The sequence below is a fragment of the Lepeophtheirus salmonis genome, chromosome 8 (assembly GCF_016086655.4).
Source record: "Lepeophtheirus salmonis chromosome 8, UVic_Lsal_1.4, whole genome shotgun sequence".
Taxonomy (NCBI): Eukaryota; Metazoa; Arthropoda; class Copepoda; order Siphonostomatoida; family Caligidae; genus Lepeophtheirus; species Lepeophtheirus salmonis.
The window spans coordinates 7,096,732-7,124,561 of NC_052138.2; the positions used below are offsets into that span (position 1 = coordinate 7,096,732).

The 27,830-nt window shown below is 33.1% G+C and overlaps 2 protein-coding genes across 2 annotated transcripts; one reads left to right on the plus strand and one right to left on the minus strand.

Moving 5' to 3' along the window:
- The first annotated feature begins 1,109 nt into the window (after positions 1-1,109).
- LOC121122917 (dystrophin) lies at positions 1,110-27,295 on the plus strand. Its single transcript, XM_071890261.1, has 18 exons — positions 1,110-1,843; positions 1,949-2,510; positions 3,145-3,326; positions 3,443-3,666; positions 3,739-3,826; positions 3,882-4,205; positions 7,345-7,490; positions 9,308-9,519; positions 9,652-9,765; positions 10,591-11,760; positions 11,855-12,253; positions 16,391-16,524; positions 21,950-22,417; positions 22,642-22,850; positions 23,094-24,539; positions 24,592-26,360; positions 26,433-26,927; positions 27,014-27,295. The coding sequence occupies exons 1-17, from the start codon at positions 1,607-1,609 to the stop codon at positions 26,912-26,914; spliced, it is 8,166 nt and encodes a 2,721-aa protein (XP_071746362.1). The 5' UTR covers positions 1,110-1,606; the 3' UTR covers positions 26,915-26,927; positions 27,014-27,295.
- On the minus strand, positions 4,217-5,690 carry LOC121122477 (uncharacterized). Its single transcript, XM_040717470.2, has 2 exons — positions 4,919-5,690; positions 4,217-4,843 (listed from the first exon to the last, which is right to left on the minus strand). The coding sequence occupies exons 1-2, from the start codon at positions 5,021-5,023 to the stop codon at positions 4,286-4,288; spliced, it is 663 nt and encodes a 220-aa protein (XP_040573404.1). The 5' UTR covers positions 5,024-5,690; the 3' UTR covers positions 4,217-4,285.
- Positions 27,296-27,830: the final 535 nt, after the last annotated feature.

Sequence of the window (27,830 nt, forward strand, 5' to 3'; positions counted from 1 at the left end):
TAATATTTCACTTGCTTCCAAAGTACAAAAATATTTGTTATTTCTCAATGGTGCATGAAATATATATATTATACAGATATACTGTGTACAAGCTAGGATTTTGTACAAGTTGTAACTTGTACTAGTAGGGTGTACAAAATTAAATAATGTCTTATTTAATACGAACTATTTTAGTTCTAAAATATTTTCGATGTTACCCTTTCATTGTGATATATTAAAATTAGTTATTTATTACGTATTTAAAAGTAATATAACATTTAAACTTTATATTAATGTGCAACTGAATAATTACACCATTAATATCATATACTATTTAAAACAGTGGTTTCTAGACCTTTTTTTTTTGGGGGGTAGGGGAATTTATCCCTTTGACCGCTGATTGTCCAGATTTGTAATATAATATTTTTGGAATTGTTATAAAAATATTTGGTACCAGTATTTACCCTTTCAAGTAGCAAAATGTACTCCAAGTTAAGAAATCCTGATCTAAAGAATATTCTATTAATTTATTATGCACATCACCACTGAAGTAATTATCTGAATTCTTCATTTAAAATTATGGATCTCATTTTTTGGTTAAAAATTATCACTTGTACAAGTTTATGCATTAATATAATATCTTTTAGAGCATTTTTGGAAGACGAATATTAAAAAAAAGTACGCAAAATGACAGTACGAGTTGTTTGTAATATATTTTTTTCTTCCTTATATATAAATTGTCAATTTTTTTGATATGATTATTAGGTATACCTAATTGTAATAATAATTCGAGTGGCTCTTTCCTTATTTATTCATCATCATAAAATGTAATATAATTATAATATAATAATGCATCCCTAGATTAAATAATACACATAATTTAAATAATTTAAAGGGGAAACAAACTACATTCCAAAGATGCTCAATCCCTTTCTACCGGGCTCTAATATTATAAAATTATAATATACTGATGAAGCAATGAGCCCCTAAAAAAGAGGGAGGAGATTTAAATAGACTGAGAGCTTGAGAGAGAGAGAAAAGAAGACAGAGGAAAATAAATACGTACAAACAAGAAAGAGAGAGAGAGAGAGGAAGGAATAAAAAGAAAGAGAGAGAGAGAAGAGACTCATAATGAATATGTTATGTACGTAAAGAGGAAGAAGAAGAGTCCAAATAGGAGAGAGAGAGAGAGAGAGGAGCTGCTGGAGGGGGGACTCACACACACTCTGCAGAAGCTATGTAGAGGGAGGATTTTCTTTTCCTCTTTTTTTAATAATTGAATCTACTAGCTATGTAGTAATATATGTATGTATTTTTTTAGGTATGATGTTGACTTGAGGAGGTCGAGCTTAGTAGTGGAAGAAGGGAAGAGTAAAGTCCCATTATTATTGACTATTGTCGTCATCTAAACAATAAATAATAATTTATTATTATTAAAAGTCCTAAGCTGTGGATCCGCGGAGTGAAGCTACTGCTAGTGTGAAGGAATTAGCCGAATTACTACTAAATACTGTAAATGCTACTGGTGAAGTTAACAGCCCTAGGGATGAAAAGAGGATGTGTTGCCGCCTGCTGTGAAGTGTGAGGAGGACGAGGGGTGTTGTGGGGGCCTAGCTTAAATACGATCATGTCTTCAGGGACTCGTAAGGATGAGAAAGTCCAAAAAAAGACCTTTGGAAAATGGATCAATGCTCAATTAGCCGGTCGTGGTATTGTGATCACGGATCTCTACTATGATTTGAGGGATGGGCATGTTCTGTTGGAGCTGCTGGGAGTTCTTACGAATCGAAGCTTTGTCAAAGAAAAAGGGAAGCTCCGTGTTCATCACCTCGGAAACGCATATACCATTCTCTCCATTCTCAAAGTAAGTCTCCGCATGGATCCATGGACTTGTAACAATTCACATCCTCCCTCAGTCCTTGGATTGGATATTAATATCATAATCAATGTCTCAATCTTCTTCTTTCAGGAAAACAAAGTTAAGCTCGTCAACATTAACAATGTGGATCTTGTGGATGGAAATCCGAAAATCACCCTGGCCCTCGTTTGGTCCATCATTGTTCATTGGCAGTTTCGTGATGTCATGAAAGAATCCATTGTCAAGGGATCCTCAGGACTTGAGAAAATACTTTTAGCCTGGACGTGCTCTGCCACACAAAAACATTATCCAGACAGTGTTAAAGACTTTGGCGACTCATGGCGAAATGGATTAGCCTTTGGCGCTCTTCTTGCTCATTTTAGGCCGGATTTAGTAGTTTGGGATAATTATTTACGCATTCAGAATCACACAGATAGATTAGATTTTATATTTAATACCATTCGTGATCATTTGGGTATACAGAAACTCCTTGATCCAGAGGACTTCCTTTCTACACCAGATAAAAAATCATTAATGATGTACATCATGTGCCTTTATGATGTTCTTCCCCATGACATAGTTCCTTTAGAAAGGGGTCAATCCCTGAATTCAGACTCTGAGTGTTCCCTCTTCGGATCTCCTTTTAAAACGCCTGTCAAAGTTACAGAAGAAGGTAAGCTCCTCATTGTGGAACCTCCTACTAATATTTTGTATCCCCATTATTGCATATTATTTATTTATATTACTCTTCGGTTGTCTCTCTTGTTAAATTATTATTTTTATTAAAATAATAATATGTAATAATTTATATGGCCTTAGGCATATTGTACAAAATTATATTACATTTTTCTCCCCGTTCTATTTAAGTATTATTTATATGTACAATATACATACTATATGGAGTACTATTATTTATTGATAAGCCCCGTCCGCTACAAAGTAAACTAATAGACTCAGGTCACAATAACAGGCAAAGAATTGAAGAATCAAAACTTTCCTTTTTTTACAATTATTCATTTTTTATATACCGTATGTATGTATGATCATCTATAAAATTAAACTTGAATGACACGTTAGTGCAGTTTACTTACGCTTAAATAATATTTTTATAAATTATAATGTAGGACGGCTATCCTTAGAGATGAAAAGGGGAAAGAAACCCCAAATGTGATTGACCAAATAGAGTTTTAATTTCTGTTTGCAAATTCAACAAATATAATAATTATTATACACAAAATGATGCATCATCCCTTCAAATGCCGTAGGTCTTCAAATAATAATTATATGTTTTATTTCAAATCCTTCAGGACTCAAGTATGAGGTATATTGTCCTTTGCATGAAGACATGGTTCAATGGCTCTTAGATGCTGAAGAAAAGCTCAACTCTATGCGAAAAGTTCATGGGGATCTTCCTGAGATTAAACAGCTTTTTGAAGAGTACAAGGAGTACATGGAGGAACTGAATTATAATCAAGAAGCTGTTGGAGAGGTATGGGGTTGCAAATTGCGTTTACGGGAACATTTACAATTTATACAAAATACAAATGTGCCACATTATTTTTATTTTGTTTTATTAGAGATTGATAATAATATAAATTATTCTAGGTCCTTGAATTGGGCTCTAAACTCATTGATGATCCTAATCTAACACCGTTTCAAGAAAAGGATGTTCGAGTTCGAGTGAAGGTATTATCTGACAAGTGGGAGGAATTACGAGTACTTGCAATGAATCGTCAGTCAAAGATATTTGAGCTTCTTATGACATTACAAAAAGAAAAGATGAAGGAATTACGTGGATGGATGACTCTGACTGAAGACAGAATATCCAGGTCAGTTCACTCCTTTGATATATTATTTAAAGGATTAATTATAATTTCTAATCTCTGCTTTCTTTTCTTTAGAATGGGTAGTATTGGGATTAATTTGGAGGATATCGATAAGCAAATGAGAGAGCATTCCGTTCTCCAAAAGGACCTTGAGAGCCAACAAGTGAGTTAAGAGTTTGTGTGTGTGTTTGCTATGGTGTTCCTTTCTCTATTTATAGACTATAGTCAACTCAATATCTAATTTCATTATTGCGGATATTGGAGAAGGAAAGTCTGAGGGTCATGTGTCAAGCAGCAACAGTAATGAACAGGAATTGGAGGATCAAGTTACAGCTTTGGGTGAAAGATGGATACATTTATGTGTTTGGATAGAGGATAGATGGAGTGCATTGAAGGATGCCTCGAAATTGTGGAGCTCTTTTTCAACAGAAAAGGAAGTTCTTAATATTTGGTTGGACAACTCCATGTCCACCCTTAAGCAAGTTGAGCGAAGTCCTACCGAAGACATGAAGGAACTCATGATTCAACTCAGACTCATTGCGGTAGGGACTTATTCTTTTATTCTGTTTATTTATTATCTATAATTGTATACATATATATTTTATTATTTTTGTGCTTGTCCTCATAATTCATCATGATGAAGGCTATATTTCTCTGTAGCGTCAGCAAGCTCACGAAATATAAAAGTAAGGGTATTTGAGTTCGGAATGAGGGTTTCCCATGGCTCTTGTGGTGCTGAACGTCCCATGTTGTCATTTCCTAATGTATGATATAATCCAGCAGCTAGTATCCAACACCCAGTTCCCGTGATAAGGTGAAACCACTGCTGTGCTAAGAAAATAGAAACATATTCCGATTTGAAAATAGATCCAAAATTGGAAAGAATGAGACGACTCGAAGACTCGTAGTCATTTTTCCCGAAAGAAGTGGCTCTTAGTCGCTCTGGGGCATTGATGACAGGACGAATGATTTTCTCAACAATTTTCTCACTCGTAATTTTAAACATTTGATCTAATTTTGGAGATACAAGTTTATTGATACGAGATTCTATTTTCTTGGCTGTTTGTTCCTCTTGCTCTTTGAAATGTCGGAACTCTTCTTCTTTTTCTAATTTGCGATGAGATGCTCTTTGAAAGGTGGATAGAATGTCCTCATTTACTTTCAAATCTCCATAATGATTCTGTCATGGAATGGTTTGAAAAAAAAAATAATAAGAAATAAACTTCAAGATATTTGTCACTATTTGAATCATTACCCTATCTGAATGACGACCATTTCCAGCCTCTACGCCATGATGAGAAGAGAGTAGGATTGCAAGAACAACTAGGAAACATGAGCAATTAAACATACAGGGTTTCATTTTATTTTATCCCAATGTGTTCTCCTGAATAAATATGGATTGAATGCTTCCAAGAGCCTTATATTTTCAGCTATTTATTCATAATATTTTCGAATTGTGGTTTAATGCGCTGGCCTTTTAAGAGTATGACGTAGTCGTCGTCTCCTATATTGTCTTCTTGATACTTTCAACTAATATGAAAATTGTCTAATGGTGGGGTATTGTTATGCAATTTTTGACGAAATCATCTGGTGTTTCAAATATTATTATCATAAAGTATAATATTTGGTTAAAAATAATTATTAAATATTCAGTTGACTTTATTTATTAGTACATCACATTATTATTGTTTTCTCCTCTACCACTTCTTTTTCCCCCCCTATGTCACCCGTTGATTAGAAGGGGTAAGGAATAATGATGAAATATACATTGGTTATTTTCTCTTCCAGTATGAATAACCACAAATTACTTCTTCATAATAGTACAAATATTAGTAGTACCTAATCATTTTTTCTCCTTTCTGGTTCCTTTTTATGTAGGTTCAAAGTTGAACCCTCTCCATAGAAAGCGTAAGTTTTCTTTTTAATTTTGATCGTAATTTTTGATTTTGTTACATGCCCGTGAGTTATGACTTATGTAATTCATTGCCTGCTGACACCTCCTATACATTGAAATATCGATTGACACTGACATTTCACGTTATCAATATTACTATTGCGTATTTGCTGCCTGCCTACATAGGTGTTGTATGCTCGCCCGGGCGTGTGTGTGAGAAACATCAAAATATTATTACTATTATTCAATAATAATAATAATTTATAGTAATAAATACCTCACTCTATCTACCGTATTGACGAAATGAATGATTATTAATACTATCTAATAAATAATTATCATTTTAATGATGATTGCAATAAATTAACCAACTAATGTGTGTACTCATATAATATATTCATTACATGTCGTCCTTCTTAATTATTATAATTATTTATTACGAATGCTCTAAAATATGGACTTTCATTACTGTTACATCCATATTTTGTTTTTTAAGTGTCTATACAATTTGAACATAACATACTTTCCCTCTCAAAATAGCACTCCTTTCTTCTACCAAACTATTAAATTTTTAGAATTTTGCGATTTTTGTTATTTTTTATTGAGATTTTGTTCAGAAATTAATTTTTTTTATTTATTCTACGTAACTAACGGACTGTTCTTGCTGATGTATATTTAAAAAACAAAAACACCTCTAAAAGGAGATATTTTGTAATTTTTCAAAGAACACCTGATGATGCAATACGTTTACAACATTACAGAGTGTTTTCACGTGACGTCAGGATTGTCATTGTGGGTCATTTTGGGGGCCTAAGTAACCAAGTTTTATAGCAATGATAACTATTTTTCTATTAATATTAAGAGAAATAGTGAGCATAAACCTCTTACTCTCTATAATTTTTTTATCCTACTTTTGCCTCGTTTTATTATATATCTGAACCTAAAATGTATTAAAAATATGTTATTACATCGTCATACAAATCCTATTTCCATATTGTAGATAAAAAATCACTATTACAACGGAAAGATATTTTTCTCTAATGATGTTACTTTTCTTGTCCCTAATCGATTACATAATAATAATAATTTTTTAAATCTAGCCATTTTTAGTACATACTTTGATTTATTTCATATATACTCATTTGTTTATTATTTTGCATCAAATAGTATTCAATGTAGGTGTTTAGTCTTTTTTATTCGTAAATCCATTTGATGAAGTTTCAACAAGATTTATTGGAAATTTTATGAAGTCTGGGGCGTCTGCAGGGGTTGTACAAAATATTAACTTAGAGCCCCATAAATGACGTGTTCTTTAATTGTGATACAATTTATGACGTCAGTTTAAATACTCTATGCATTAAACTAAAAGAAAATATATTTCTTTGCATATATGATATAATGACTCAAAATGTGCTCTACCAAGCGGTATAGCATGGAGTGAAAGGGTTAATTATGATGCAATTTATGACGTTACGTGAAAATAAATAAGAAATTCCCTTTCTGTTTAATGATCCACTGATTCATTATGTATTTGTAATTGCATCCATAAAGTTTTTGAGTCAAAAAACAATTATTGTTATACTTCTCAAATCGAGTATTTTAAAACTCGTGTATCAAAAATATGATACGGCAGGCGTTATAGGGTTGATCCCCCCCAATAAGTCCGTTTAACCATTATTTTGCGTGTGTGTGTACATACTCATGCTGAGATTGTATATATTTAATTAACATTCACTTTCCACACATATCCTCACTAAATTAAATTGTACTTATTTCTTTATTTTCAGACCATACATGCTGAAGTAAATAGTTATCAAAGAAAAATGAGTTCCTTGGAGAAAACCGTGGACTTTCTTTGTCTACGCTATGAGTCAACCTCAGCCAGTTCTGTTCCAGAAAGTGTTACGAAAGATTTAGAGCTTCTCCAAGATAGGTATATAAGTATTATTCATATTATAGTGCACTAACATTTGTGGCTCGTCATAACAAGTTTTTCTCAAAATATAGTCTAGATTACCTATTTTGTATTCTTTAACGAATTAAAATCAATTTCTATCCACAAATTATATTTTGGAGGCACCAAGAGCATCGTATCAATGAAAGGATGAGAAGTTGATAGCTTTTAATTGAAAGTCACTAAAAAAAAATGAAGGATCTATTGATATTTTTGAGTTTCTCTATTCATTTTATAAAATTGAATACAAAGCCTATAAATGACCAAAGTATGTTAATAAAATGTTGGACTGTATGTACATATTATGAGACCTAACTATAATGATTTTTCTCAAAATTGAGCATGATTACATTTATATTCTTCGACGAATTAAGGTCAACAAATTATTATGATGAAGGCACTGCAAGTAGCACTTAAAAAGAGTTAAAGTTCATTCTTAAAATAATTAAAAACTAATAGATTCTATGGTTAAAAGGGTCTGAAATCAACTGAAGGTTCTAAATTATAGTTAATAATACTCTTGGAAATATCAACTCATTCCATAAATTTGAATACAAAACCTATAATTGGCTGAAATATATGGATGTACCAGGGCAACTGTTATTATTTACTCATTTGTATTATGCCAATTTTGAGAGGTTAAAAGTCATTTTTTTTACAATTTTTCTATCTGCAATGTTGTAGAACACATAATTAGCTGTCGATTGCTAAGAAAAATATTTCCCTAGTAGCCACCAGCCGCATATAGTACGAGAAGAGGATTGATGCGCTTCTTTGCGCGAGATTTCATTAGAAGGCTATGGGGTAGCATACTGGGTCTTCGAGGAAGACGATTTATAATGTATCCATGCATGGGAGGCTTATCTGAATCCTCTTCTCGGACTTTGTGCAGATGGTGGCGACTAGTAGAATGTTTTTTTGTGCAATCGACAGCTAATTATGTTTTCTACAACATTGCACATAGAAAAATTGTAAAAAAATGTCTCTTAACTTATCAAAATTTGCATAATAGAGAGGAGTAAAGAATAACGGTTAGCCCGGTACAAAATTATATTTGACATTTCTCCTTTTCTTGAGTTTTGTTTAAGACTATTTTTGTGTTAACTCACACCACATATATGATTCATTTTTTAACAAAACATCCATCCCCCTTACTTCTTCATTCCTCTTCCCTACTTCCTTTTTTTTTAAGTTCTTTCAAAGAAGCATTATACTTTTTGATGATTGTATACGTCGGTATATTTAAAAGTAAATATTAAATACAAATCTTGGACGAATAGGGAAAGTTTATAATGTACATATTACTATGTGTGTTTTATAACTGTTATAGACTCTAGTTACTTACTTACATCTTTTCATAACATTGCTTTTTCTATTGAAAAAAAAAAATAAAAAAAAATATATATATGCTTCTCCAGCTTTTCCCTCCGCTCTCTTTCTTTCTCTCTCTATCCCTAAGAAGTGAGATGGATGTATGTACCTAATATAATATATTCAAAACATCGTTTTAGCATTTAAATATTGAATTTGTTTCATAGTTTGAAATATCAACGCAGTTCTTTTGTCTATAGGTACATTTACATACAATATATTATATGATCAATAGTGAAATAGTGAATCATCGAAAGCCCTCTTCACCAACATGAAATAGGGAAACTTTTGATTTACCTTCATAATACATATATTGTAGATATTTATAATAATGATTGCTTACTATTAATAAATAAAGTAGTGATTTAAGGAAGAAGGAGCTCTTGATAGAATTAATTGCTAATTATTGCTTTATACTCTTCCAGATGGGAAATTTTACGGGATATTCTGGAAGCTCAGAAACAGAGGATCTCATCTCTAGGGATCAATATTGAAAACTACTTGGAGTCTCCTACTGTACCACCTCCATCCAGAGAACCCCAACAACAACAACATGAGGAGTCCGTTTCAAAGAAGGAATTGACAACAAATGCAATTATTAGTATGGCTTGTAAGAGTAACGGTGGAGTTGCTGAAGGTGAGAAGCCCTTGAAGTTTGTTCTTTAATGTTGATACGTAAAGTTGTATTGAACTCCGTAATTCACACTATTACATTACTATACATATATGTATGTTGGTTGCATCAAATACATTTTTATTGTATTTACAGAGTCTCCGTGTGGAGAGGATTCTACTCGGAAAAAACGTAAAATCACAGGTTCAAAAAGGATTCAATTTGAAACGTCCTATGCCAAACTTGTGGCTTGGCTTCATCCTCGATTAGGTAAGGCCCTTATAATGAATCATTAGTAGGTATATATTGATATGATATACAGGGTGAGGCATTAAAAAAATTCCCCTTTCCATTTCTAAAGAAAGATTCAATATAATGTGTAATCTAAATATTGAAATGTTTTGTTAATATCATTGATATATAAACTAATGATGAATAGTTTTTCATATTTGACCCTTCGGTGTCGACACATTTTTCTAAACAGAGATGAAAGCTCGAGTAAGTTTGAACAGTTTCATTTGGATTAATTTACTGCCACTCATTTTTGGGCTTATCCATCGTTTCGGAAATTGTCTCTTCCAAATCATCCCTCCCGAGAGACGCCGACCTTTATTTTCACCCCATTACCTCTCTTATATTCTCTATGAGATGTTTTGGATTATTCTGTGGTTCACAACCACGATATGCTCAATTTGCTTTTGAGAAATGGGCGTGGAGTAAATCAATGAACCTTTGCCCATTTTTGCTTCTTCGTTTCATAGTCGAGCTGCATTTCTATCAAAAGCTTAACAAACATTTAACAGTATAAAGGGTTTAAAAATTGCGAAACCCGAAGGGGAAAATGATATAGCGTTACCCTGTACATACCTAGTAGTCATGGTGCTATGTCTATCAACACTTATCTTGCTGGTGTTTTATCATTTTTTGTTCTTATTGTTGCTTTGCCTCTTATCGAAATTGATACGGTGTATGTATGTACATTGACATTGTACAAACACTCTTGATATCTAAGTAGATATATATCTACCTATGAATGTTATAGAATATGTACGAAAACTTCCATATTTAATCTTATTCTTGTACTCCTTTTTTCAGAACCAAGTTACGAGATTAAAGTGGATGAGGATATTTCCATTGAATCCGAAGTAAACAAAACATTTGAGCTTGGAAAGGATCTCATTCGGACCATCATTTCCGAAGCAGATTTCCCACCGGATTATTTGGAGAACGTAAGAGCTAAAATCAAGGAATTAGAGGCTCTTTGGGGGTACTTTGACATCAAAAGACAGTACAGCTCTCTCAAGTCCAACTTTTATAAAGAGCTAGCTTCTCTTAAAAAGTTCTTGGACGTGTCTCAAAAACTAATTGAGTCCTGTGAGGACATTGAGTGTCTTAGAACAGGAAAAGAAGCATTTATTAAACATTCTGAAACTTTGGACTCTATTAAAAGACTATCTAAGGAAGTAGCTCTATGCCCTGGTGCACTGCAGGATCCGTCCAGTTCCGTAAAATCAGATTTATACTCCTTCTGTGATAAGTGGGAACTCATTGAGTCAGGTTTCGAAGCTAAAGAAATTGAGCTCATCAAGAGAAACAAGTTATTGGAGAGGCAGCTAAAAAAATCCCATGCAACGGAAAATAGACTTGGAGGCGGCAGTGGTGCCATCAGTAGTCATACCAATGGTAATATGAAAACGGATTTAGGTTTTGAAACGGATCCGAATAAGATGGATAAGCTGCGTACTATATACTCTGATGTCGAAGAGTTGGAAGCTTGGATGAATCAAACAGAAAAGAGTCTCTCTTCGAATCTTGATGATGGAAGTGATCATGGAAATCGCCTTCTTCCTGGTCTAATTGAAGATCTTACAGCTCTTGAGAAAAAATTAGATAACATGAACTCTATGGGTTCAATGTTAATGACTGAGGCAAGAGACGAATCGAAGGCAAAGATTTTTGAAAATTATTTGAAAAATACGCATGAGCGTTGGACAAGCATAGCTGAGAATCTTAAGGATAAACACAGTTCATATCTACATAAAATGGAAAAGTCCCGTCAAATGGAAGAGAGTAGAGGAGAGATTCTTCAGTTCCTTAAAAACATTCAAAGAGACTATGAAAATTTGATTTCTTCCCAATCACACTCTCAGTTGACCAAACCACAAGAGCTCTCTCAGCGTACATTTAAACTATTACACTTTAAGGATCGCATTGAGAAGAAGCGTCAAATATTTGACGAATTGATCAAGAATACAGAGTCAGAAGGTACGTGGACATTGTTATTATTCCAAGGATATTATTATTTATATATTATATCATTCTAAATATTTCATATTTGTATTTATTACTTCCCTTGTAGATCCACCATGGCTCGAGCTTCAAAAGAATTGGGACACCACCACAGAGTCTATTTTAAACCGTTATAACATAATGAAGAACTCAAGTGCAGACTATGGCGAATTCAAAAGCCTAGCTGCACAAGAGTCCGATTGGCTCGAGAGACTGGAAAAGAAGCTTCGGAAATCTACTTTGACAACTGCAGCAGATGCAGAGGAAATATCTGAAGCTCTGGATGACATTGAAAACTTTATACACAATCATTCCTCTGCTGAACGACTGGGTCGCTTAGAGGAGCTGACTGAGTCCCTTTCTCAAAATGGAATCAAATTTGATTCTGTTTTTGTAGAAACCAATAAACTTAAGGACCGTTGGAATGATCTTTCAAAAAGAGCCAAGGAAAGAACTTCCTTATTAGAAGGTAAATAATATCTTTGTTTTGTTGAGTTTTTAAAAATATATATGTTGTCTACTACAAGTTGCAACGACAAAAATAAAATGAATCATTTCAAATGAAGATATTTAATAGATCGTTGATGTATTAAAGGGATAATTTTGGACTTTACAAAAATGAAAATTACTAGTTGTTAATAGTGTTGGATTTTCCATGATAGTCTCTTAGTCTTTAGTTATAATAGGCGAAGTATAAAGTTCTGAGTGTTTTTTCGCTTTATTTTGACAATAAGTAGTTAGGATTATCAGATTTAGATTGTTCCAAACGATTATCTGGCTAATTTTTAGTTCCTGGGCAACGTAATAAGTGCTCGCATACCTGTCCAACTCCTCAATTTCCATTATTTCATCGATATTTTCGACGTCCATATTACCAAAACGGAATTGTTGGAACCACCACTTTGCTGTTCCATTCGATACTGTATTGGGTCCATAAACAGCACAATTTTTTTTGCCCACCTGCTGCTCTGCCTTTTCACCTTGGTTGTAGTCATACTCAAAAATGTATCGAATTTTCACTTTTTTTTTCTTCCATTTTGGAACGCTGTAATACACAATTGTCTTGACTAAACTGTGAATGAACTTTTTTTTAAAGTGTATACTTAACCTTTAAGCATACTTTAAGCTTCCTTTTTTTATGCTATGTATTAATCTTGAGATATAGCTCACTAAAGACATCTAGTAAAAAACACTCAGAACTTTTTATTTTACCTAATATTTTTGTCTGTGACGAACTTATTCAAACCTTTAAAGAAATTCGGTATGGATCGGACACATAGAAATATTTGGTCTAGATCGATCCAAATTGTGAGATCAAAATAGAATCGGTCCACTTCGAACAAAATATCGGTCTAGAAAAAATCCCATAATATTGAACCGAATAAACAAATCGGTATCACACAGAGTCTCAACACTAATTTATAAGAAATAGTCTGTGGTACAGTTATACATCACTCATCAATACATAATAACTAAGTAATTTTAATAGGTCAAAATGAAATAATAGTCTCAACAAATGGAGCATTTTCACGTGACGTCAGGATTGTTGATGTCGGACATTTTGGGGGCCTAAACAATGAAAGTTTGATAAAAATGTTTATATTCATTAATATTAAGGAAACTAATATGCTCAAAATGGGACCAACAGATAAAAGGACTTAAACCTTTTCCCCATAATTTTTTTATCCCACCATTGCCTAGTTTTATTAAATATTTGACCCTAAAATGTATTAAAAATATGTTGATACATCGTTATATAATCTTACTTCCGTGTTGTAGATACAAATTAACTATTACATTGGAAATAAGATATTTTTCTCTAATGATTCTACTTTTCTCGTCTCTAATTGATCAAAAAAAAAAAAAAAATCTTCAAATATAGCCATTTTTAGTACATATTAGTTTGATCATATTCAAAAATCAGTGTTTATCATTAGGATAAAGTAGTATTAAATGCAGATGTTAAGTCTTTTGTATTTTTACAACCATTTGATGGAGTTGAATCAATATTTATTAAAAATTTGTTCATTTTTTGTTGTAATTTTGACCTCCCAAGAAGGCGTCGCCTTCAGTTATGATGCAATTTATGACGTCAGTCAAAATACTCTATAGTCGAAAAAATTACTGATGTTGCAATCAAATAAGACGTTATGAGACGTAGAAATTGCAGTACATAGGTATACTTGCAAATGATTAACCGGCGATACTCGGGTCAAAGAGGGAGCGGGAAATAATATTAACAATGGTCAATATTATTTCTTCTTAATGTTTAGAGCCCTTCGGTGCAGGAGAGCAGTATAATATAAATATATGTATTATTTTGAATTAAAAAAAAAAATATAGTATTGTGTTATAAACTTCAAATAACATACCAACATATTTCCTTAAAAAAATTGTCAATCAATTTATGACTTTTGTCAAAAAATTGTCAAATCTGAAATTCGTGAAGAAAATTGCAAAACACTTTTTTGTACAAACTTTTCCAAAAAAAGTAGAAATTATTGGAATTATAAAGAGGAACACAAATGTATTAATATTTTTTTCGTACTTTCAAAAACAAAAAAGTTATGGAAAATAATGTCGAAAAATCACCTCCAATTACTGGTTCATTTTTGTAAATATTGCCAAAATTATTTATTTCAAAATGTTCTGAAATTGATAATTTTTGTCTTGTAAAATAAGATTCAAAGTTTGCAAGTCCAAAATGCATCGTTTTGCTGCATTTCTTTAAAAAAAAATTGAAAACTGCCGTTTGACGAAAACATATTAAAAGAAAGACGGATATTTCAGTTAAAGGAAATTTTTATGTGTCGTATTCATATCCAAACGAAGCTACATACAAATTTCTACAAACTTTATTTGATCGAGTAATCCAATGTTTCATTTGAAATCCATTTTTTTTACATCTGAAAAAAACAAAGGAAACTGCAATTTTCACAGATTTCTTTTTTTTGACCATAAGTTTTTTGATTTTGAATAAATTTAGAAAATGTTCTTATTCCTATAATTGTTTTTTGAGACGCCAACCACTTTTTGATTTATAACTCAACCTTCTATCTAGTCTCCTTGAACTTAAAAAAAACCATTTTTTGTCTTATTGTTATGGAATAAGTCCTCCTTAAATGACCCCCTCCCCCTAAATTCGCCACACCGTCTTAGCCTGGCCAGGTTCAAAAGAGTCACCCATGCAAAATTTCACCCTCCTAGGTCCAACGTTGTGTTCACCAATCCGTGGACAAACACACGGACACACTCAAACTCTATTTAATATATATACATACTAGTAAAGGTTACCCGGGGTTGCTCGGGCCAAGGAGGGAGAGAGTAATCACATTCAAAATGGTCAAATTGATTGAGAAAATTAAAAAAATATTCAGAAAATACTTCTATATACTAATAATTATAATATGAATGTTTGCTCTTTTCAAAAAACGGCTTTTAGGTTTTGAGTATAGGAGGGTACAGTCTTTGCCTGTAGAAGATCAAAAGAGGGACCCATACAAAATTTCAGCCTCCTAGGTTGAGTGGTGTGGGAATGTATAAAGGACATCACACAATCTCTCTTTTATATATATACATATAAGAAGAATAAAAAGGAATTCCTTTTCGAATCCTAGTACACGTATATATAGGGGCGTCCGCAGGATTATATTTTTTTTTTTTTTTTTGGGGGGCATGAAAAAATTAATTTTTTGAAAATCAAAAAATCCAGAGCTGTTCACAAAAAAATTTATGAAATAAAAATTCAAAAATCCATAGCTATTCTCAAAAAATTAAATTTTTAGAAAAAAAAATCAAAATTCCGGTTCAAAAATTGAAATTTTTTGGAAAAAAATTTGAATTAAATTTTTTTGTATGAACGGCTCTGGAATTTTGCAAAAAATTAAATTTTTTGAGAATAGTTATGGATTCCAGAGCTGTTCATAAAAAGCATCTACAAATTTCCTAAAATTAAATTGAAATTTTTTTCGAAAAAAATTTCAATTATTAAATTTTTGTGTCGAAAAATTGCAAAAATGCATAGCTATAATAAAATTTTCTAGTAAAAATAAAAAAGTCCTTAATTGAGGGGGGGGGTACAGCCCCTCCATCCCTCCCTCTGCTGACTCCCCTCACTAAAGTACTTAATATTTATATTGCAGTTGTAAATGTATGCATTAAATCATTATTTAGAAAGAAGGTAAATGAATAACTAAATCAATCAATAAGGAGAGAGGGAAGGATATGATGACAAAAGTAATTTGAATAAATAATTGACTTATTTCATTATTTTTGAAGAAGGAAGGAATGGAAAAAAAGCAAGGCTAGCATTCAAACGAAATCATTAAAATAGTATGCTTTTATCAATGTGCATCGATTTTTATCTAGTTCTTCTCTCCCTCATCGTAAAATAATATGTAATGACTAAGTAACTAACAAGAAAATAGTAGTAACATGCCTTCAAATCCATATAGTTATATAGAGTTACAAAACTTATATACATTCGTCACAATATCTCTTTTCCGCAGGTGTTAAGTGTTGTTTTTGGTTCAGCGTTACATATTTGTACATACTCACATAGTTCCAATCGATAAAATATACATATATTAATCCACAACTCTTTCAGGTCTTATCGTTGAGGCTCAGGAATGGGAATATAAGATCCTCTCCGTTCAGGATTGGCTCTCAGAGAGGGACATGCTTCTATCCTCTCATTTAGAGCACGAATTAAACGTGGATGATCTGCCTGAAGAAACTCAGGTACATATTTGCAATGATTTGTATTTTTAATTTTAATATTCCTTTTTACCCCTGCGAATCCTTCTTACTTTTTTCCTCCTAATATACTAGGTATATATATTATTTAGAACATTTAGAGTATGTATATGTAAATCGATATAATGTACAACTGTGTGGTTTTTATTTAGTGTTAGTACACATTATCATATTCATTAATCATTATTAGACATGCTACATGAAGTGAAGGCTGTTACATCATTTGGGATGAGTTAATTATACTTAATACATCTGTAGAGAAATAAGCATGTCAAATTAATGTGGCATTTCTACATACCTTGGTACTACTCTGTTACTAAGTTATAATAATGAATTGCCAATACATATATTGTTTGCTACTACTAGGGGGAGACCACCGGGGAATTTTACCACATGGTTTTTTTCTCGAACATTCACAAAATTTACAATATAATTTTGTGCTGTCTGAGTCCTTATTTATTTGGTCCTGTACAGTCTGCAGGACCAGTCCTGCGGACTGTTAATACTATAAATGATCAAAAAAAGAAGTAATAAAGTTGATTCACGTTTAGGGGCGTTGCTAGCTTTCATCATTTGGGTGGGGTGCGGGATAGACTTAGCCCAAAAAATTAACAAAACTGTAATACAATTATTATTTTGTCAGTCTTTATTTACTCGGTACAATCCAGTCTTGGGAACAAAAAATGTTCAGGGGCGTTCGCAGGATTATATTTTTGAGGCGGCTTGGTTTTAGGATTTTTTTTTCCAAAAACCATAGCTATTCCCAAAAAAAAATAATTTTTTAGGATAAAAATTTCAAAAATCCATAGCTATTCTTAAAAAATTTAATTTTTGGGAAAAAAAATTCAAAAATCCAAAACTGCTCAGAAAAAAACTGGTTTTTTTTTTGGAAAATCATTTTTAAAATTAAATTTCCAATATTTTATTTTTCGGAGAAATTTTTTAAAAATCAATAGTTATTCACAGACATTTAAATTTTTCGGAAAAAAAAAATCAAATATAAAATTTCCTAGTAAGAATAAAAAATTCCTTAATGGGGGGGGGACTACAGCCCCTCCTGCCCTCCCCTGCGGACCACCTGATGTTGCAACTATCCCCTCCCCCGGTCTCCCCCTACTTTTAGTGCTTTAACATAATGTAGGTATATGTCATACTTAATAATATATATTTCTCATCCATTTGAGTGTTGTTGATTCAGTAGTTGGGGGACTTTTTGCATGAGAGTCACACTAATGTCCCCCATTTGATATACTATGCAATAAGTTTTATCACGTTCTAACGAAATGTACCTACTGCCTTGTTGTTGTTTTTGTGAATTACTTACACACCCCAAATAACATGCCGCTTTCTTTTAAGTAAGTTCATACTCGGATCAGTTCATTTTACTTTTCTAATACTACATATTATCAATTATCATCTACAGTCTAGATAAGGGGCTAAACCATATGTTAATGGCATGGAAATCTAGAGACCTGGAATAATCATGCAGGAATTTTATTCCCACATAAGGGAATATACATATCAGGAGGGATTGGTTGAAGAAAATGATAAAAAGAATGGAGGAACGTCATTTTTTTTTCTCTATTCCTTTAACAGTAAAGGAAAATAAATTAAGCTGCATGCGTAATTATTCCCTGTGTCTAGCATTCCATGGTAGTGTGAGCATTAAATAAATATAAGAGGTTCTGAGAAAAAGTAATTTCGTATTTTTTGCTTTATAAGAAGTCTTACAATCATCCGATTTAAGCCAAGTATTCCCCCTTCTGTCCTATAACTTGTTACCAGCGAGAATCCAACTTCATAATGCCCTTCTCGTAGAAGCCCTTGTCCCTATTGGTTAAAATCTCGAACAACCAATTTTCAGAGGCCTCTATTGAGACCAAATTTGTAGCTCCAATCACATTGGCCATATGCAGGAACAGGTGGTAGTCACTTGGTGACAGGTCCAGACTGTAGGGTGGATGCATAATAACTCATGGAGCTTCTGGCTTGTGATCAAAGACTTTTGCGGCCTGGCGTTGTCTGGGTGAAACACGTTTCCTCTCCTATTCACTGACCGCTTCTGTTCGATGGCCATCTTCAAATAGTCGAGTTGTTCAGAGTAGAGGGCGGAATTGAGCCGGGGGAAAAATATTTCGAACCACTGCTGTGGAACACAACCAAAGAGTATCGGCCCCGTATACATGGCAAATTTTCTTGGTCGCTTTCGACGTGTTTTCCCTTTCAGGCAGTAGAAATCTAAAATATGCCGAATTTCTTCCTTTGAAACCTCCATACTCGACGCAGAATAATTCATGATTGAACCGACCAAGTGCAATACTTTTTAAAAAGCGTTTGTAGTATACAGTTACCCATTACACGCCTTATTGTATGATCCGATGTGACCAACTAGAGAGATTTAGTTAAAAAAAAGGGTCGGGAAATACGAAATTACTTTTTCCCTAACCTAATATACATTTTTTGTTGGTTGGCCTTATCAGAATCGGTTTTAGAGGGGGCATTTATGAATGATTAAATACTAGCTATAGTACTCGGCATTGCTTAAAGTTATTAGGCGTCGTAGAACAGACAAACTGCATCCAAAATATTGAAGATAACTTTGCTAGAAATCCTCAGTATATGTATATGGACTTGAAAGACGATTCTTAGGTCAGATTGAGTAATTGTAATACTATATTGTTTACTTATACTTAGAGTTGACAAACTGCTTGTAATGAACAAAAAGTTCCAAAAACCAAGCCCCCAAAAATATGTTCCTGCGAACGCTCCTGGTTATCTTATCATATATTAGTTCATTACTATTCGCATTATATCTAGCCCTATAAATGTAGGGTTATATCAAGGAATACTCTATACATAGAACGCGCAATCTTTTTTCCCTTCCTTTTTTTTAGACCCACTTAAGGTATTTATCTTAATAAGTATAATCGTGATAAAATGAGAGAGGGAATAAAATTCAAATGATGATATTAAGGAATTGAAAGAACTATATTTATTAATTATTATTATTCTGTTAACAAATAAGAAATAAATCAACCAAAAGTATATTTCAACTCCTTTAGGCATTTAATTCAATTCCCTTTTTATTTCATAACTTTTATATTGAGCGTTTTTATTGTTGAGGGTGTCTAAAAAACCAAGTTTTATATAAATGAAAACCCTACTCTCATTGATAATAAGGAAAATAACTATTGGATATCAAAATTGGACAAACAATTAAAAATACTTAAATCAAACTGTATTTGCCTAGTTTTTATTTTATTTCAGACCCTAAAATGTATTAAAAATATCTTTTACATCGTAAAATCTAGTAATTTCACTAGAATTTTCAGTACATTATATTCAAATATCAATGTCTATCATTGGCATCAAGTAGATGTTACGTTGTTATATTCTTAAAGTCATTCGATGAGGTTACATAAGGATTTATTGGAAATATATCCAACTTATGTAGTAAAGATATCAACTTTGAGCCCTAATTATGATCAATTTATGACTTCAATGAAAATGTTTTACTATAAAAAAAATAATATTTAATTGATCAAAAAACGGAAAGGAAGACAAGAATGGGGATCTATACGGATAGTGTAGTATTCCTTGGTTGTACATATGTAACAAAAAGCTTCATTTTAACAATATATATGATAGTTGTAGTCTAAGGAAATCCATGATTTTGTCAAGAGATGACTTTAGTAATGTGTATCTAGCGTTGTATAAGTGCTATCAATTTACGCTAGATGGTGTTAAAAAGATAGGATTTCGTATTAAAAAAATTCTTTGTGATATAGTTACCAAATTGAGTGACTCAGTATTGTTTGAGCGGCGTCAAAGATGGACAGAGAAACTATGCCATATTTTACAGTTTTTCTTCCAACAAGGCAGAAAATGTGAACAGTGTTTTTTGGGGTTGATACTGTAACAGCCAATAATGCGGTATTTTGTTTTCGTTCCGGATATTTTGATGTCAAAGATGCACCAGGCTCTAGAAGGACAATTATCGTTTATGTGGATACAATAATGGAAATGGTCGAGTCCGACTGCCACTGTTTTTATTGCCAAGAAGATGAACATTGATGAAAAAAAAAAAAAAAAAGTAAAATGGATAAATAATGGATTTCTTTTTACTTCACCTATGACATCCTGGGGTTTGTGCAAAAGTGACGTAACAGACCATTTTCCCAATCTGAGATATGCTCGCTATAATTTTTGCAGTAGCCCCCCCCCCAAATTAAGAAGTTTTTGGTTATTGCAATAAAATTTAATTTACTTTTCCCCCCTATTTTTATTCATTTTTTATGAATAGCTATGGATTTTTTTAATTTTTACCCCAAAAGTATAATTTTTTTAAAATAGCTATGGATTTTTTTAATTTTTCTCTAAAAATTTAATATTTGAAATTTAATTTTTTCAAATTTTTTCCCAAAACATTTCATTCTTTGTGAACAGCTGTGGATTTTTTTAAATTTTTACAAAAAATTTAGATTTTGAGAATAGCCGTGCATTTTTAAAATTTTTTGAAAGTAGCTATGGATTTATTTAAATTTGAAGTTTTGTTTCTTTAAAAAAAAAATCCTAATCCAAGCCCCCCACCAAATATAATCCTGCGGACATCCCTGTATATTTCTTCTAAAGTCAGATAAAACTATAAAATACGAAAATATGGTTTTTTCAGTTACGTCACTTTTCCACTAACCCCACGATATATATATAATTATAATCTGGGAGCAGACTTAACTGTAGTAGAGTTTTCTTATGTTACAACAACATACTACATAGGCTTCTGTGGTGTCAAATATGTAGATAGTAGTGTAGTAGAAATGATACATATACATACAGATCATTGTTATATATTCATTATTCGACTATTTAAAAGTATATAGAGTCATTCATTAATCATAATTCATGGTCTACCTACAATATACATGTGTAGGGATCAATAATGATTGAATTCTTTGTATTTGTTGTATGTACTATATTTAATTACATTATCTATCACAAGAACAGTCAATTTCTGCTCTGTGTGCTTCTATACCAATTATACTAACATGTATTTTTTTTCTTTTTTTTTATGTATTTTATTTTATCTGCTTGTCATGTTGTTGTGTTACTTCTTCAAAAATCATCCATTCACACCCTGCTTCTACTTACTACTACTTCAAAAATTTAAATATATATATTTAAAAATAAAAACATATTATTTGATGTATTTCTATATTTTAAATACTACCAATATTTTAAGGAGGTGAGTCTTTCTCTATTATTATATACTTTCTTTCATTCAGTGTCTTACCTCTTTTTCTTTTTTTTTTTTTTTTCTCCTTCCAATATTATAATTAATCAGCATGAATGATGCCCTCCATAATATTATCTAATGATTCCCATTTATTTCCCTTCCATATTCATTTGATAGGCAATACTGCGTGAATTTGAGGATCATGAAAACCTTTTATCTGAGATGGACGAACAAGTGGAGGCCTACAGAGAAGAAGGGAAAACGGAGGCAGCGAGTCGCCTTGAAGATCAACTCAATCTGATTCACTCTCGCTTTAGAGAGCTTGCCATGAAATTTGAGCTATTTCAAAGGCAAAGTGCATCCGAGTACTCACTTCGATTAGATCGTGTCTCTCGTGAGCTTAGAGACATTTCTTCACAACTTAGTCTTGCGGAGCTTCGCTCTTGGGATACAACTGATGTTGGAAGTCAGTTAATTGATGCAAATTGCGTGTATACTGCTCTCTCTGGGATTAAGCCAGAAGTGGAGAATGTTATAAAAATGGGACGTCGGCTCGTTGCAGAAAACCCCTCTGATGATGGAAATGAGGAGCTAACGTGTAGGATTGATGCTCTGAAAATTGAATTTAATCAAGTTGGCTCTCAGGTATGTATCTAATCGTCTTCTTTATTATTGTACATCTGGTATCTTATTTGTTGCATTTACTCTATAATTTCGTTAGTCCAAAACAATTATGTACTTCCACTTATTTTTTACCACAATCCCCCCCATCCATCCTATTCTTTCTTTGATATGCTAATAATAGAGTGCGATGAACATAGCACAATATTATGAATAATCTTCATAATAATTACATTTGCATTTAATAGATAACAGAGTCCAGAACGGTCCTAGAAAAAGCTTTGAAACTAAGTGAGAAGCTACGTCTCTCCATGCATAACGTTGAAATGGGACTTACCGCAGACTCCATTCCTGAGGAATCCAATCTCTGTGATAGTGAGGAGGATCTATATCTTTATCTTAAAAACAAAGTGTCTGAAATGATCAAACTCAAGGATGATCTTCGTTCCATTTTACAGTAAGGTTTTATTAATCATTTAATATCTAATTCATTAAAAAAGAAATGATTGCATTGAATTGTGTTGTCTAACACATATTATCTCAAAATATGTTGTAAATATATGTAGCTGATTGTGATTACATCACAGAAATTAATAATTAGGCGTTCATTTTTTTTCCATATAATACCTTGGTGTCATTTGATCCCATCATTATTACTCAGTTTTGCAACTATTATTTTATTTCACCCCTCTAATTTTAGGATCAAAAGCGACTTGATATCACTCTCCTTACATGGTCCTATTGATGAAGCTTTTATCAACCTCCAAAAAAGAGTGGACGCCATTGAATCCCGTTGGAAGGACATGGTTAATTTCCTGTCTAAAATCCATCATGAACTTAAAAAATCCCATGATGTTTCAAATATAAATCCAAGTGCTTTGAACTTTGATAAAGAACCAGTGACTCTTCTTAAAGAAGGAAACTCGCCCCTTTTAGCTGAATTTAAGTCTGCCTTTCAAGAAGTGTCTGCCAGGATCGACTCTGTGGAAGCAAAACTATTCAAAAAACAAACTCAAAATGGTAGTGGATATGATGAGAGTAAATGTCTTGAGTTGGGCCAAGAAATCGAGTCACTCAGACCGGAAATGAGTAATCTAAGAGAAATGGCCATCAAGCTGGTGGTTATGTTTGTGGGGAAAAAGGGAGACGTTGAGCCGGAGATGCGAAGTCTTGGACAACGATGGGATGATATCGTTCGAACTGTAGAGGAACGATTAGCTCAGAATAAAGAGTTTAACATGGTAGAGGTTGAGGAAATCAAAACAACCATATCTCATCTAAGAATCCCTACTCCAAGTAGTATTGTCTCATCTTCCAACAATACAAAGAAAAACACTTCCTCCTCTCTCCAATTATTTTCTCCTGACTCTGAAATGGACTCGGAGGAAATCGTAACACTACCTGAAGATGATGATGAAATGGTATCCTCTTGTTCATCCTCTTCTCATCATATTCCATCTCCTAGTAAAAAGGATGAAACCAAGAAAATAATATCCTCACTATCCATCATACCCTCCTCAAATAAAAGAGGAGTCAAGTCTCTCCCTGTCACATCCGTCTTATCTACTACTACTACTACTACTAATGGAAGTGAAAAGGTGAAGGTGAAAGTATGCATCAATACTCTTCCTTCTCCACAGAAGGCAGTAAAGAGTCCTGTCACCATCAACTCCCAAGTTCCATTCAATGTACCCGAACAAACCTATTTGACATCAAATTCATCCTCTTCTTCTCTCTCTACTGCTACTTTAACAGAAAGCAAAAACGGGGGCATTGATGATTTGGACGAAGAATCCTCCCTTGCTCGTGATAATGAGGCAATCGAAAAACTCTTGAACGATACAAATAATCATATACAGGAACTCAAGTCCAAGTCTACTTCATATCATTCCTCACGCTACAACTCTTCTTCTTCGTCTTCTTCAAGTTCCGCTGGTATTCTGGAAAAGGAGTCAACAGACTTTGCTAATTCTAAGAAAAATATTATGTCCAAGATAAGTAAGGCGAAAGGGAAAATCATGGATTTAGATAGAGAGGCCGATATCAAACTTAGGTTAGATTTAATTGAAATGGAGTCTCAAATGATTGAGGCAGAGGTTGCAACATTGATATCACGAGGAGATACACTTGTACTCATGACTCACAGGTATGATGGCTATAAAATTTAGTTTCTATAATCTGTTTCAATTTTATTTCAGAAATGATATAAGTAAAGCAGAAGCTCTTCAGAAAGATGTATCCGAGCTAAGAGAGTCTTGGGCCGATATTCGCTCGCTTTGTGAACGTAAAAAAGCTCAAGCTGCTTCTCTAGAGAAAAAATTGGAAGAATTTAAAGAATCTGCTGATGAAATCAAGTCATGGATTTCATCCTTCAAAAGTACTCGAAATGTTCGACAGTCTCCTGTGTTCTCAAGAAAGAAGTTAGAAGTTGATAGCCTGAATAACTTAGGCTCTACTCTCAAACGTCAAAATGTTTTAGGAGTTAATGCTCTGAATCTATCGTTGATTAATTCAAAATGGGATTATCTCCTTAATGGAAGCACTAGGACTCCATCGAAAAACGAAACTGTACTCTTGAGCAATAAATCACCCAGACAAAGGGCCTCAGATTCACAAAAAGAAATTGCCACAATTCTAGAGAAACTTATAGATGCAGTTAATGTGATTTCACGTCAAATGAACAATCAATTCCTGTCTTCACCTAGGATCTACGAAAATTTATTAGGACAAAGAAAGTCGCTTGAAACTGTGCGTTCTGCAATTGAGCGTATTGGTCCCACTGTGCGAAAAACAGAATCAGATGTGGAGGGGCTTAATGGCCGAGATGGAGGGCTCTCCGTTGAGTATTATGATAAAATTTTAGTTCTGGGTGAGAAACTACGAAAAAGTTGGATGGATCTCAATTCCAAGTATCTGCAAAGACATGAAATCTGGAAAGTTTGCTCCAAAAATAGTGATACTTTTGGAAAGGACATAATTGAGTTAAATAAGTGCTTTGATATTTCTCATCCTAGTGTATCCCAGGCAAAGTTATCTGAGAAACAAAAAGAAATAACAAACGTCACTTCTTTAGGGAAGGAAATAATCGGACAGACGTCTAGTGATGAAGCCATTAGCATTCAAATAAAAATTGATGATTTATTAAAAAAATGGAGCGTGTTTGTGGATAAATATTCTCCTAAAATTCAAGAACATATTGAATCTGATCCTCCTCCTAGTGTTCCTTCTGACAAGGTGATACCATCTATTGACGATACATTGAGCTACCTTCAAAAGCCAGTCAATGTTAGTAGTCTTAATCAAGTTTCCCATGCCATTGAAAAATTGGATACAATTCAGAAAAGCTTCCTAGAGTCTAAAGAGGATCAGGATAAAAGTAGCTCGTCCAAAATCGAGAAATTGACTCCGATTTTATCGAAGAAGTTGTCCTACCTCTCTGAAAGAAAGTCTAAACTAGAGAAGTTCAAGCAAAAAATTGAAGCTGCTCATACTTGGGTTGAGGATATGTCACGTAAGTTATCTGATGTGGCCAAGCAAAAAATGAAAGGAAGTCGTTCTGAAGTCATTAGTCGAATACGGTTAGCTGTTATTGATAAAGAGTATGAAGTCAATCGACTACTAAATGAGTATATGATTTTGGAAAGAGAAGTGTCCATGCAACAAGAAGTGGATCCAGAGCTTCGTAAAAGTGTTGATAGTTTTAAAATAGCCTGGAAGAAATTAACAAGTGAGTCAAGACGTATTTCCACGGAAGGATCAACTTCAAGAGAAACATCGCCCATGGTACGACATAATAACAAGTCAAGCGATTCATCATCTATGAAGGAAGGACCTTCCTATGGATCTATGATGTCTACTTCCTCTGAAACTGCTATTACATCTACAACGAACGAATCTGTCGCTTCTGGTACAACTTATATTACTAGTCCTCTATCAGAAGAAGTTGCTCCTTTCTCGCTCACGTTAGGTAAGTCTTTCTGAATTGAGATTAAATTCTTATCAAAAATGTATTACTATTTTCTGTATTTTTGTAATTTAGAACCTTCTATGAGTGAGTTAGATATCTGGTTAGATTCTATAGCTTCGGAAATATCTGGTAATGTAGCTCCGGTTCATGATAATGAATCAGTAAAGGAACTTATTACTCGTATAACATTTTACCTCCATGATCTTGAAATCAAGCGCCCTTTTATTGATGATCTCATGACTAATTCTTCTAATCTGGCCCGAGAGGAGAACCAAATGAAAATGAAAATTAAATCACTTCGTGATCACTGGGATTCAGTTAAGTGTCTTCTTTTATCTCGAAAAACTGAACTTATGTCCATGTCAACGGAGTCGGATCAGTTTAAGAGGAAAAGTATGGAAATGAATACAGGACTGAAAAGGATCGAGGAGAAACTCGCAAAAATCAACAGGAATTCTTCAGTGCGACCCTCTTCCTTTGAGTCTTTGGATCTTCAAATTAAGTCTTATTTAACGCTGAAAAAAAGACCTTGCCAAGTTTTATCATCAATTTAACTCCTTTTCATCAGTAATTATGACTTTTATTTTATTGATATTTTATGACTTATGCATATCATGATGAATTCATCTTCATCTTCTTGTTTCTTTTTTTAGTTTTGTCGTCGAATAAGCAGCGTTTATTCAAAAGACGATACTTCGAAAATAAATGAATTTGAGGGATCTATTTTATCAAAGTATCAAGAATTGGAAGCATCCGTGAATGAGAATCACGATTCACTTCAAACTTCGAAGTCTGTTTTAACTAATTATGATTCATCAGTTCAAAAGTTCCTAGCTTGGCTCTCAGAAGTAGAGTCCCATGTTGAAAATCTAGAAGAAAACGAGGATATACGGAGAGAACCTTCCAAGTTATTGTCCAAGCTTAGTTTACTAAAGGTAACTTTATTTATTTAAGAATAATGTTTGCTTTAAATGAATAACTGTTGTTTAATTAGTCACACAAAAATGATTAATTATTTTTATTTTGTAGGAGGACATTTCCTCAAAGAATCCCGAATTTACTTCTATTCTAAGTACGGGAGAGTCTATATCACATGGAATGACTCATACAGAGTCGGGTATGTTGAGACAACGAGGTGATGAAATGAGCTTACGAGTCAAGGCTCTAACAAACAAAGTCGATCATTTGAATGAATTTCTTCTCAAGTCAAAAGAAGAAATCAACTCGTCTTCTTCGCCCAATAAAGAAAATTTTAGTAGCAGTAGTCGTTGTAATGGAGATGTAATTCCTGAAGAAGAAAAAGGGAGTCTATTACGTTGGATAGAAAAGAAGAGAAAAGAGATACGATCTCTTTCTATGAAGTCGGATTTATCAGGACTCAAGAAACAACTAGAGGAGCATGAGGCTTTCGAGTAAGTTGATACTTATTTACTCCCAACTTCTATACCAGGGATGTCCAACTTTTTAATA

Coding starts and splice junctions, on each gene's coding strand:
- LOC121122917 (XM_071890261.1), top strand. CDS start 1,607: ATGTCTTCAGGGACTCGTAAGGATGAGAAAGTCCAAAAAAAGACCTTT. Junction 7,491..9,307: donor TTAGAGCTTCTCCAAGATAG/GTATATAAGTAT, acceptor ATACTCTTCCAG/ATGGGAAATTTTACGGGATA. Junction 12,254..16,390: donor AAGAACTTCCTTATTAGAAG/GTAAATAATATC, acceptor CAACTCTTTCAG/GTCTTATCGTTGAGGCTCAG.
- LOC121122477 (XM_040717470.2), bottom strand. CDS start 5,023: ATGAAACCCTGTATGTTTAATTGCTCATGTTTCCTAGTTGTTCTTGCA. Junction 4,844..4,918: donor ATGGTCGTCATTCAGATAGG/GTAATGATTCAA, acceptor ATTCCATGACAG/AATCATTATGGAGATTTGAA.